The sequence below is a fragment of the Nicotiana tabacum genome, chromosome 6 (assembly GCF_000715075.1).
Source record: "Nicotiana tabacum cultivar K326 chromosome 6, ASM71507v2, whole genome shotgun sequence".
Taxonomy (NCBI): domain Eukaryota; kingdom Viridiplantae; phylum Streptophyta; class Magnoliopsida; order Solanales; family Solanaceae; genus Nicotiana; species Nicotiana tabacum.
Genome location: NC_134085.1, coordinates 121,153,785 through 121,165,367, shown reverse-complemented (window position 1 = coordinate 121,165,367; position 11,583 = coordinate 121,153,785). Strand labels below are relative to the sequence as shown.

General features: G+C 35.6%; 1 protein-coding gene across 2 annotated transcripts; it reads left to right on the top strand.

Moving 5' to 3' along the window:
* Positions 1-1,813: 1,813 nt before the first annotated feature.
* LOC107767716 (K(+) efflux antiporter 5) lies at positions 1,814-10,586 on the top strand. 2 transcript variants are annotated; one of them, XM_016586802.2, is made up of 20 exons: positions 1,814-2,226; positions 2,639-2,682; positions 3,030-3,097; positions 3,193-3,277; positions 3,375-3,436; positions 3,561-3,636; positions 3,758-3,832; positions 5,624-5,695; positions 5,823-5,906; positions 5,979-6,047; positions 6,143-6,220; positions 6,324-6,412; positions 6,512-6,608; positions 7,869-7,922; positions 8,073-8,168; positions 8,736-8,924; positions 9,001-9,078; positions 9,898-9,942; positions 10,033-10,128; positions 10,249-10,586. In XM_016586802.2, the coding sequence occupies exons 1-20, from the start codon at positions 1,992-1,994 to the stop codon at positions 10,288-10,290; spliced, it is 1,734 nt and encodes a 577-aa protein (XP_016442288.1). In that variant the 5' UTR covers positions 1,814-1,991; the 3' UTR covers positions 10,291-10,586. The 2 variants fall into 2 exon arrangements, with proteins under 2 accessions (XP_016442288.1, XP_016442289.1); XM_016586803.2 differs by lacking the exon at positions 7,869-7,922.
* The last annotated feature ends 997 nt before the right edge of the window (positions 10,587-11,583 follow it).

Here is an 11,583-nt window from a genome sequence, read left to right as displayed (position 1 = left end):
CTTGTGGAAATCATTCCTGGTCATGGGGTTTCTGGGGAGTATCTCCTTTACGGTGGGGAAACTATCTCCTTCCTCAACCGCTACACCCTCGCTACCTGAAGGAGGGGCCATAGACAACAGCGTGGCGTCGGAAACCTCATCACGTGCATGGTGGGTTCGGGCATCTTGGTAATAAAGGGAGTGCTGGTGAACCTAGAATAAGTAACGGTGACTGAACGGAAAAACAAGAAGCAGAGCTACCGGAATTGAGATAAAAGAACTAAAAAAGATGACCAAAGGAGACAATACATACACAAGAAAGGAAATGGCTAAAAGCTTGAAAAAATAAAACCTGCACCTATTTATAGGATTGGATGGCGCAAGAATCAAAGCGGAAGGCTGCCAATGGCGCTAAAACCAAAGTGACAAGCAATCAGACGCTATCTCGGGAAGGTGCGTAATGATGACGCATGTGGGATTGACGTAATATCTCGATAAAATACACCAGCCAGGGTTCCGTGGAACGCATATTTCTCTCGGCCTTGGCCAAACCGGCATAATTCAACAGCCAAATTCTTTAACGAAAACGGACGATGTCCGCTTATCAAGGACGTGCAGAGCCACGACCTCAACAAGCGGGGGGACTAATTGTGTGGGTCCAAATTTGGCAACCACGACAACAGATAAGCAGGACATGGAACGAGGTCACCACAACACAACGACTGATGGTCGTCGTGACAAAGGATGATGACCAAGAGAGGTCAGTCGAAATAAGATAGTAACAAAAGTTTGAACTTAGAAAGAGATAGGAAGAATATGCCTTTTGGATATTTTTTATGTTGTACTTATTAGGGTTTTTGGGGAAAATGTCCTTTATAAATAGGAAGAGCTGGTGAACAAGGAGGGTTTGCCATTTTTTTAAAGAAGAGAGAACATATTGTAAAAAGGAGAGAAGAATATACGAAAGAATTGTCTTATTCTCTTTACTCAAGCACATGATGTTTAACTTTCATCCATAAATCTCAAGATTCTACATTCACATCTGCTGCATACCTTTTTACATCGTCAGAGAGGGGAGGCGCCTAATCACATAATCATTGGGTGACAATCCCTTTATACTATAACTCTTGCCATTTCTGTCATTTATTGCATTTCTAGGATATTAAATATTTTTCTAATCATAAGGCATTGAACATACTTCTTAACACTCCTATACTGTTCTCATTATATCTAAATCTTTTTCCATTTGATCTAGAGATTATTAAGTTCAACTGAGATTCACCCAATTAATTTGTTATTAATTAGTTTAGCATTTGTTTGCTCAAACACATTTATTTATGGTGTAACTACACTTCTAAAATTTAGACATGCATTATTTTAATTTTTTTTCTTTTTAAGTTTGTGCCATTTTTTTTTGGTGTGAAATCTATTTTTTCCCAGCCAAGATTTGCGACAAGCTTGGCCAGAAAATATATATACTCTTTGGACAGCTCCGACATTCTAAACCGTAGGAAGAACAAATAAATGAGAGATATAAGGGGGGAAAACATATAATTAGAACAAATAATTATTGACTATGTGTTAATTAATATTTGTAGGGACAGTATAAACTTTACACAATGTAAGTTGCAAACTAAATCAGGTTTGAGAGAGTTTTTAAGTACTAAACATTCTTTTATTATACCTTATAGTTTTTATATAGTTTAATTTCAAAAATTATATATGTAATTTTTAATTGGTAAAATTTAACAAAAAAAAAAAAGAATCCGAAAAATTAATATAGTACTTGAAACTTTATAAATTGGTCAGACTTGGATCCCGCCCTGGAAAAAATAACAGACCGTATTCTCTAACTTCTTTTTAATTTTTGCCTTCGATCTAAGGAACTGAAAGTTCAACAACAAACCCTTTTGCGTCTCCATTTCCCCTTTCTTCTTCTTCTTCTTCTTCTTCTTCTTCTTCTTCTCAATCTCCTCCAAATTTCTCTCTCTATTTTCCGGCGAAGTGTGCAAATGGAGAGGGTTTTGGTGAGAAGAGAGAAGCTTCGAGCCTGGATATTCCTCTTCCTGTCGGTTGCTTATTGTGGCAGGATGACGGCCTTAGCGGCTAGATCTGAGAAGGAGATTAGGGAAAGGTTTTACGGTAATTTAGTTAATTCTTCCGCTCCCGACACTAACGACGGTACTATTGCCAAAATGTTCGATCGCGTTCTCGAGAAAGAATTTTCTGAGAACGATCAACCTGAAGGTAAGGTTTCTCCATTTTTCTCTTTATTTTTTTTAACCTTTTTTTTATTTTCTTCAAATTTTGTTTAATCACTGGTTTCAAGTTGATTTATTTTCGTGTGGTATTGAAAATAGAATACAAGTTGATGTTGTGTTTACGGTCTGTTCATGAGTTCATGACAAATTTACTTTCAGTAACTAAAGAAGGTACATCTAAAAATATTCTTAATGGTACCATTTTTGTGCCTGGTTGATGGAGGTTCTGGTAATTGATAGCATATAATGATATATTATACACCTTTTGATGATGCATTAATGTCTTATGCTCGATTATTGATAAACAATCTCTGCAAAATAGTGAACTAAAGGAAATTGCATTGCAGTTTGTGTGATGAAATATTTGATCAATCATGTTGCTTTTGTCACTTGATTAGGTTCGGATGGGAGCAGCTTTAACAGTACAGTGGCTGATGAGAAAGTAAGCTAAGCGACTAATACTTGTCACTGATTTGCTTTTTGATCATGTTAATCATTATCTATGATATTAAGATCAATAGAAGATTATTTGTTGAAGCTTAGGCAATACAAGAAATGCTTATTTAGCGGGTAGAGCAATATGCGTATTTTCTTTGCCCAGAGTGTGTCAAATTTGAAGACATGCATATCCATTCAAACTTCAACATCTGTTTTAAAGTTTATCAGACTGCCAACAAGCCCAACATTATGACATACCTTGTCGCAGTGTGACACTAGTACAATTTACTTTTGGTTCTGGCCGGTGGTTCTTTGCTCTTTTTATGAAAAGTTTACCTTTCTTTCTAATAGGGAGTGTTGGAGACTGTGGCCAAAATTACCCATGAGAAGATCAAGAAGAATGAGACACAACAGACAAAGTAAGCAAAGAAGTTGTAACCAAAATAAATCACATGGCTCTCCTGGCTTTGGATGAACTTTGCTGAAGTTATTCATTTGTTTGTCCTTTTTGCAGTGACACTAGATCATTCAAATTACAAGATGTTTTTTCCCTTGAAAATGAAGGTTCTGATGATGTAACTACATTGATTGACAAAAAGGTAAAAAATCTGTGCTTGAATTGGTATTGGAAACATTGGTCAATATCTGTAATGTGTGCTTAACTAGCTCTTTTTATACTGTTTTGCTTGATGGCAGGACAATGTGTTTGTCATGTCAAATAAGAAATCAAAATATCCAGTGCTTCAAGTTGATGTGAGGTTGATGTTAATCCTTTTCTTTCTGGCAATATCGTTGATGAAACATAGATATTTGGGGATTTTCATCTTTATGTAGTTTTCACAGCTAGTGACATTTAGTTTTTGCTAAAATGTGTTTCTGCAGACTTATCTCAGACTTGGTGGTGGTTATAGTCTCTGCTGCCATTGGTGGAATCATCTTTTCTTGTTTAGGACAACCGGTTTGTCTTTTGAGAAGCTTGTGAAATCTTCCTTGGTCGATTATGATCTTCTGTGCTTATAAATCTAAATATCAATTAAACCCTAGTACTAAACATGTTTAATCATGATTTCCTGTGTTAGGTTATCGTTGGTTATCTTCTTGCTGGCTCATTAATTGGACCAGGGGGTTTGAAGTTCATCAGTGAAATGGTACAGGTATGTAATCCACACGGCTTATGAGGAGCAATCATATCTGCTTGTTTGTCATTAATGGCCATGGATGAAGCAACAATGCAATCTTGTAATTTGGTACTCTTGTCCATGTGGACACTAAAAATGTTAACGGACAAAAAGATATACATGAGTGTGAAGTGGAAAAACAGAACGAGTTTTGTTTCCTTCAGTTTCTTTATTTGATGAAGAGAGATGCTTTCTTTTTGTTTGTGCGTTTTCTTTGGGATGCTTAGAGGTTTGTTGTTCAAGCCAATTCTCATTTCTTGTCATATGTGATACCATTGTTGGTTGCCAGTTAGTATGCAATCCTGGCAGCTTGAGTGCTTAACACTTCAATTAACAAGCAAATGCTCTTTGTGACTGGCTCATGCATGGTTAATCACTTTATATTCTTTAGTAACGTTCATTCATCTACTCCTACATTCCCAAGGTTGATATCATTCAAATATAGAACAGAGATTTCCATATCAGTTTTAGTATACTAAACTTCTCTTTTTAGGTTTGTAAATCGTAGGCATGCGTCTTCTTTTTTGTCTCCATCTGCTGTTACAAGCAAGCTAGTGTCCCTGCTATTTCAGGAAGCCTTTGTATTTCTCCAGATGGTACTAGTTTCCTTGTTGTTCTAAGATTTTGACTGCTTCATAATTTGCTCGTTGTTTAGCAAACATTTCAGATTTTCATATTCCAGACTTGCACAGATACCCAGATCCTCCAAATGAGAAGAAAGAGACCAAAGAACTTGATTCAAATGAAAAGACATGAATGTTTTCAAAATCATGTTTGGGTTTGGAAAATCATTTTGGTGGAAGAGTTTTCTGATTGAGTGCTTGACTTCCTATCTAGATTTTCTGAGAGACTAAGAATCACATATGATATCCTAGCATTTACGAGTTAGGGTGTCTAGTAATGTATATTACCCAGGTGCATATTTAGGTATCTTAAACTTCAGATTTGACTTGAAGTAGCTTTTGCAAATCTTAGTGAGTATCGAGCAATTCATCTTGTTAACTAAAAATAGCCGTACAACTTGGAGAAATTATCCTTGTATTCATCAACATGACATTAATCTAATAAGCTTATGCAACAAGGTTTCTGCAAACATTGAATATGTTCGTTCTGTCGATTGTGAATAGTTGTTCCTGATAAAATGCATTATTTCACGTACTGCAAAAATAGCAGAACCTGAGGTGCAAAAAATGGAAAGGTTTTCAGATATTCTTTTTGATTTTTGGAGTTTGTGGGAAGTAGGATAAATAGATGTCCAAAGGGTTGTCTAGAATGGAGTTATTGCATGCTTTCATAGTTGGTGCAAGTTATTGGTCTTTCTGTTAGTATTTCTTATGCATACAAGACCGAATTTTTGTTACCTGGTTATGGTATATTGGATAAAAGGTTGTCTGGTTGATTGTGTTGGTGTCTGTCATTCATATCTCTAACAGAAGAGCATCTAAGATTGGTCTGAAATGGAACATTATGTCTACATTTGGCTAAGCACGTTTCAAGCAAAATGCTGCAGTGCTTTTGGCTTCAAAAGACTAATATATTTGGCATGGATTGTGAGATGTGTATTATTTTGTTGTTATGTCCTTTTCCTTCTTTTTTTTAATTGTTACCTTCTCAAAAAAAAATGTCCTTTTCCTTTTTGAATAACGAGAGTTCGATAAATACAAGTCTGAAGTTACTAACATATTCTTGACTGAGAACTCATTGAATTATGACGTAATTGTGTGGGCTATCCTAAGCTCATCTGTTTCAATGTTGATTGTATTGCAGGTTGAGACTGTTGCTCAGTTTGGAGTTGTCTTCCTTCTATTTGCTTTAGGTCTGGAGTTTTCCTTGACAAAGGTGCTTTATATCATTCTATGTGATGCTTTTTCCATACAACTGTCAGAACTAATTTGAGAAAATATCTCGGTATTTCAGCATATATCTTTCATTACTTGGGGCAGTCTCCTAACATACTATCATGCAGCTAAAAGTTGTCGGTCCTGTTGCTGTTCTAGGAGGGCTGCTTCAAATTGTTATCCTTATGTTTCTGTGTGGCGTAACTGCAATGGTATGGCTCTGGAACTGAATTTTACTTCTTCAATTACTGATGCTTAATTATGCATTCTGTATTGGTCTGCAGTTATGTGGTGCAAACTTGTCAGAGGGAGTGTTTGTTGGTTGCTTCCTGTCAATGTCATCAACAGCAGTGGTATAATATAAAACCATGATTCTTATCAGTTTATCCTTGTCCTGAAATAAGGTAAGTCTCATTAATGATGTACTTTAACCATCTTAAATAAACAGGTGGTGAAATTTCTAGTTGAGAAAAACAGCAACAATGCTCTTCATGGTCAAGTGACGATTGGAACACTGATTTTTCAGGTAAAATCTGTGTATTACCAGACATCGAAACTTGTTTATTGGTCATTTCATTTATTCATATCTACATATTACAAGAAGGTTGGTCCTTTTTTTTTATCCCCAGGACTGCACTGTTGGTTTATTGTTCGCTTTGCTTCCTGTTCTTGGAGGTAACAGTGGGCTTTTGCATGGAATAATCTCTATGGGAAAACTGTAAGCTCTTATGGGAGTGCTTCTTTCTACGTTTTTTGTTTGAGTTGGCAGCAATTTGAGGCTTAGGGCAAGACTAAATATACTGTTTGCTCTGTCTAGGCTGCTCATCTTGTCCATGTACCTCAGTGTTGCATCAATTGTAACTTGGTCATTTGTTCCCCGTTTTCTGAAGTTAATGATACGGTTATCTTCTCAAGTGAGTACCTCTCACAGTCATATTTTCATTTATTCTTTCCTCCACATTCTTTCTCCCTATCCAATAATAGTTGGTCCCTTTATCTTGCATGGAGAGCAATGGAGAAAGTCTGAGTAGTTTATTACAACTGACTGTAAATATATGTTTCTCAAAGTGCGTCTGTCCTGAAAAACTTGATCAACTTTGACTAGTGATGAGATTAAGAAAAGAATGTTCAAATAGATTATTTTATCTTGTAGAGCAAGGTTTAACTAATAGTTTGAAATATGAAAGCTACAATAGCTGGACGGAAAGATGTCACACCGTGTCTAAAGTACAGATCTGTATTAGTTTCAATTACAGTGGAATGGTAAACTTGTAGTTAAGCAAATAGGTCAAATATCTGGGACTAACCAAATTGACGTCGGGTCAAGTTTTTTCTGGGATAAAGGTAGTAGTTGTATATGTAAGGTAACTTGTCACAGGCCTTGTGAAGACAAAAGCAATAGTGTAATACAACTTTGTAGGATTTTCTATTACTTATAATCTTTGAAGATGTAAATTGGATCTGATGAGTAGGCGGAAAAAGAACTTGTATCAAGTATAAGTGCATCGATAAGGGAAAGTTTCAGCAGAGTAAATCATTATAAGCTCCATTTGCTTTTATCATTGCCAACTTGATCATCATCAGCCAACCGAATAAGTACAGAAGGCCATTTATCTAACATTAGGGCTGCTGATTTTAGCAGTTTATATTATTCGTTAGCTGCTCCTTTAACTGTCAGACCTTTTTGGTTAACTGTAATGAGATCGGGCAAAATGAAATTCTTTCTTTAGGCTGTATTTTCTTCATTGAACGTCAGAGTGAAAGACCACTGTTCTGATCTTGATTTACCAACTTAACTGATGTCAGAACCCACCTAATTTAACTGAATAATGCAATGATGATTTTCCTTATCTAAGGAACAAAAAAGATGAGCTTTTGGCAGAATGGAATTAAACCTGTATCATGATTCCCTTGGAATCGATCATTACAATCGTGGGACTGGAATGAAATCTTGGAATCATGACTCTTTTCTTAGGTGATTCCGTAGTACCAAACCGGCCATAATTGTTTGAAACTACAGCTTTTGTCAGTTGATGCCAGGATATGAGGCTGACAATAAATAGTTTATATGAATCAGCTCTACTGCATGTGTTTTTATACACTTCTGAGCTTCATGCTTTACTCCGTTTTTCCTTTTCACGTTGTTTGCTTTCTGAATTCCTTGTCATTTTCAGACCAATGAATTGTATCAGCTTGCGGTGGTGGCATTCTGCTTATTATCTGCTTGGGTTAGTTGGAACGCCGTCATAATATTCTTTACTAAAAATGGGGATATAATATATATATTCCTGAAACATTGTAAATGCATTCTGAAGAATTAGCGACTACCTAGTAAGCAGATCCAGAGAATACTGAAGATATTTCTTTTGATTCTTCAGTGCAGTGATAAGCTGGGACTCAGTCTTGAGCTGGGTTCATTTGTAGCCGGGGTTATGATATCCACAACAGACTTTGCACAACATACCTTGGACCAGGTATTGATTTATGATAGGATGTTTCTTTGCTCATGCTTTCATTAAGACATAAAATATAATGTAGACCATGAACAAATCTATGAGGCATCCTTACTTCAAAGTTCATTTTTCTATTTCAACTCACCAATCTTATGTATGTAGATATTGCTATGAGTTTTCTCATTTTTTCTGAACATTCTGGCATCTTACAACATCTTTTAACACAATGATTTCTGATTTGGTCATCCTCTTCTATTTATACTTTTTCCACTGATTTTAGAAAGTTTCTAATCTCTAAAGGATTTACTTCCCTTCTCTTTCATCATTCTATCCTTTTTCCGTCTTGTTTTTCCAGTAATGCTTGAGTAGGTCCCTCATTACTTAGTAAGAAAATTTACTATTCATCAGTAGCTGTATTTCTTTTTCATTGTTGGATATATGGAAAAAGAAAATATCAGAAATAGCTTTTTACTTACCATTTTTGCTGTACAATAATGACAGACTGCATGCTTGGAAGCATCAGACTATATTTACTTTAATTTTCCCAACTATGCTTGCGATTGTTAAGTGTCTTAATATTACTTGTAGGTGGAACCAATTCGTAATCTCTTTGCAGCTCTCTTTCTCGCTAGTATCGGAATGCTGATACATGTACAGTTCCTATGGACGCATGTGGATATCTTGCTAGCATCAGTTATCTTGGTTATAGTTTTTAAGACTATTGTAGCCACCATGATTACAAAGGTTTTTGGATATAACATTAGGACATCAGTTATTGTAAGTCATCCATCTAAACACTTGTTAGACAAAAATTATATTGCCTTATCTTTTATGAGTTTGAATAACTTTACAGGTTGGGCTTTTGCTTGCACAAATTGGAGAATTTGCATTTGTGCTCTTGAGTCGTGCCTCAAACCTGCATATTGTTCAGGTGATCTCATCCTACCGATCTTTTTTTCTCTTGTTATGTTCCTTATAGTTTTGGACCTTCCTCTTCATAATACCTTTTAAGAGGCAAAAAGGCTTTTACATTCAAAGCGCAACACTGATCTCCCCATGCTCTTCCACTTAATGTCTTAAGTTTATGAAATAAAGGAATTGCACTTGCTTTTGTGGAGATAGATTATGTGCTCCAGTGTTTATGTTGTTTTAAAGTAGTAAGATGGCACAATTTGAATTTATATTCCGATACAAGGTTAAAGGTCACCAAGTGGTTCTCTGATTTCGTTTTCAATCACAACTCTGCATGACAGTGTGTTTTACATGTACGTATAATGTAATTTAAATTTTCCCTAGTTGAATTATAAGCTTTTAATGTGTCAGTCATTGTGGTTCTAAACAGTAGATATATACAACTCTCCAGTCGGCAGTTTAGTTTCTTGATCAACCTGTAATTTTAAAAAAAGGAGACATTTGTCTTTTTTTTCCTGAGCTAAGTTTTCCAGGCTGTCTAGATGTTATTAGTGTAACTGTTCCACGTAATGCCACCATTAACATTTTTCCCAGTGAAGATTAGCTTTCAAGAAAATTTAGAAGACCTCCTACTTATTTTTTAAAAAAAAAAAAAAGAAAGAAAGAAAGAAAAAAGGCCCTAAAGAAACTCTGTTTGTTTTGCATTAAGAAACAAGTCTCTTGAATAACTGATACTTTGTGCCATATTATCTAATTTCACCAAGTACTTCATTTGTTCCACTCAAATGCCACTTTATCACTTCTCTTGAATTCAGCTAAGTTTCTTTTACATATACAGGGAAAGATGTATCTTCTTCTGCTCGGAACAACTGCTCTAAGTCTTGTGAGCTTCTAAATCTTCAAATTGCTTGAGGATATACTGCCGATGCTATTTGTTTCTTATTTGATGTTTATGATTGATAATTTTGTGCAGGTTACAACCCCAGTCTTGTTCAAGTTGATACCTGCTATCATGCACCTGGGAGTTCTTATGCACTGGTTTCCTGTGGAAAATATCGCGCCGGATGAGGTAGTTTTTCTCACTGGGATCATGGACCAATTGACGCAAACTTTACTGCATGGTGGCCGAAAATGCTGTTTTATTTTCCAGGTTGATGCTAATTGTAGATGAGATGAATTTTTTTTGCAGGAGAAAGTTTCAATGATCGAAGCACACAATAGAGTATTGTAACATTTGCTGTGATCATATCCAGTAGTATCAAAAGGAATGGCTAGATGGCAGAGAATTGTAAAATACCCAGTTTTGGCGGGCAGTAAATTCGATGTGCATTATTCAGCCTGAACTTATCAAGGATGCAGAAGTTAGATAAAGTTAAATTTGTTTTGTACATAAATATTCTTCTGCATTTGGATGTTGTACATATTCCCACTTTTTTGTCTCACAGAATTATAGCTTGATCTGAAAAAAGGAGATATACCTCGACATTTACAGGGAATGCCAAAGAAATTATCTGCCGTCCAGTTTTCTATCCTTTGGACTTCAAAAATTTAGAGTGCTTCAATTTAGGAGCATTTTCCAATTCCTTGCAATCTAAACTTATTACTCGAGTCGTATGCTTAAGAGATAGAGGGATTAGTATTTCCTCCAAATAAGCAAATCAAAAAGTAAAAGATAGACACCACGGAATAAAAGAAGGATCAAATGTAGGGTGACACTTCTAGGGATGGCAAATGGGCTGTTTGGGTTGGTCAAGATGGGCTGACTCATTAAATGAGTCATTGTCCAACCCTGCACAAAGTTCACTTGGGTTAAGATGTGCTAAACAATGGGTTGTAACCCAATCCGCCTAAATTGACCCAAATCTTTGCAATATTCTAACTTTTAAAGAAGCATATACAAAAATTATCTAATGTTTTGTAATAAATGTCAATTTATGCCAAATGATTTCTTTCTTTAATTTGGATTTAGAATTGGAATTTTACATTCATATGCCATATATGAAACTATATTACTCTCAATGTTTAAGGTTTGATATAATTACATTTAGTATACCTAATTACCAATTCTATATCATAAGGTGTTTTAACTGTACATTAATTGTACCTTATATCACTCCTAAATTTATGGTACCGTATATTCCTCCAAATCCCCACCCCCCACGTTTCTCTCTCCCAACCCCACACCCTCACCCACGTATCACCACACACTCACGTTTCAAACCATTATTTCCTCTGCTAAAACCAGAAAAACAATTGAAACCCTCTACTATTAACGTCCAAAATCAAGGTTTTTTCTTCTACAACCAGTCAGAATTGAAGTCAAATCTTCAAAGTTCATACACAGCAATAACTTTTGATGGTTATGATTTCGGGTTCCTTCAGTAATATAAGAGGGAAGAAAAAGAGAGCAGCAATTCCACCATTGACAGGCATTAAAAAGTTTTGAAGCTTTGAATTCAAATTTGGGTTTTCAAAAATCATTATTTATTTGGATTGAGTATTGTTGTAAATAATTGGGAATATG

What these genes read in the sequence shown, in the direction of transcription:
- LOC107767716 (XM_016586802.2), top strand. Translation starts at nt 1,992, where the DNA reads ATGGAGAGGGTTTTGGTGAGAAGAGAGAAGCTTCGAGCCTGGATATTC. An exon ending in TGGAGTTTTCCTTGACAAAG is followed by an intron (nt 5,696 to 5,822) that starts GTGCTTTATATC and finishes ACTATCATGCAG; the next exon opens with CTAAAAGTTGTCGGTCCTGT. An exon ending in TGATACGGTTATCTTCTCAA is followed by an intron (nt 6,609 to 7,868) that starts GTGAGTACCTCT and finishes TGTCATTTTCAG; the next exon opens with ACCAATGAATTGTATCAGCT.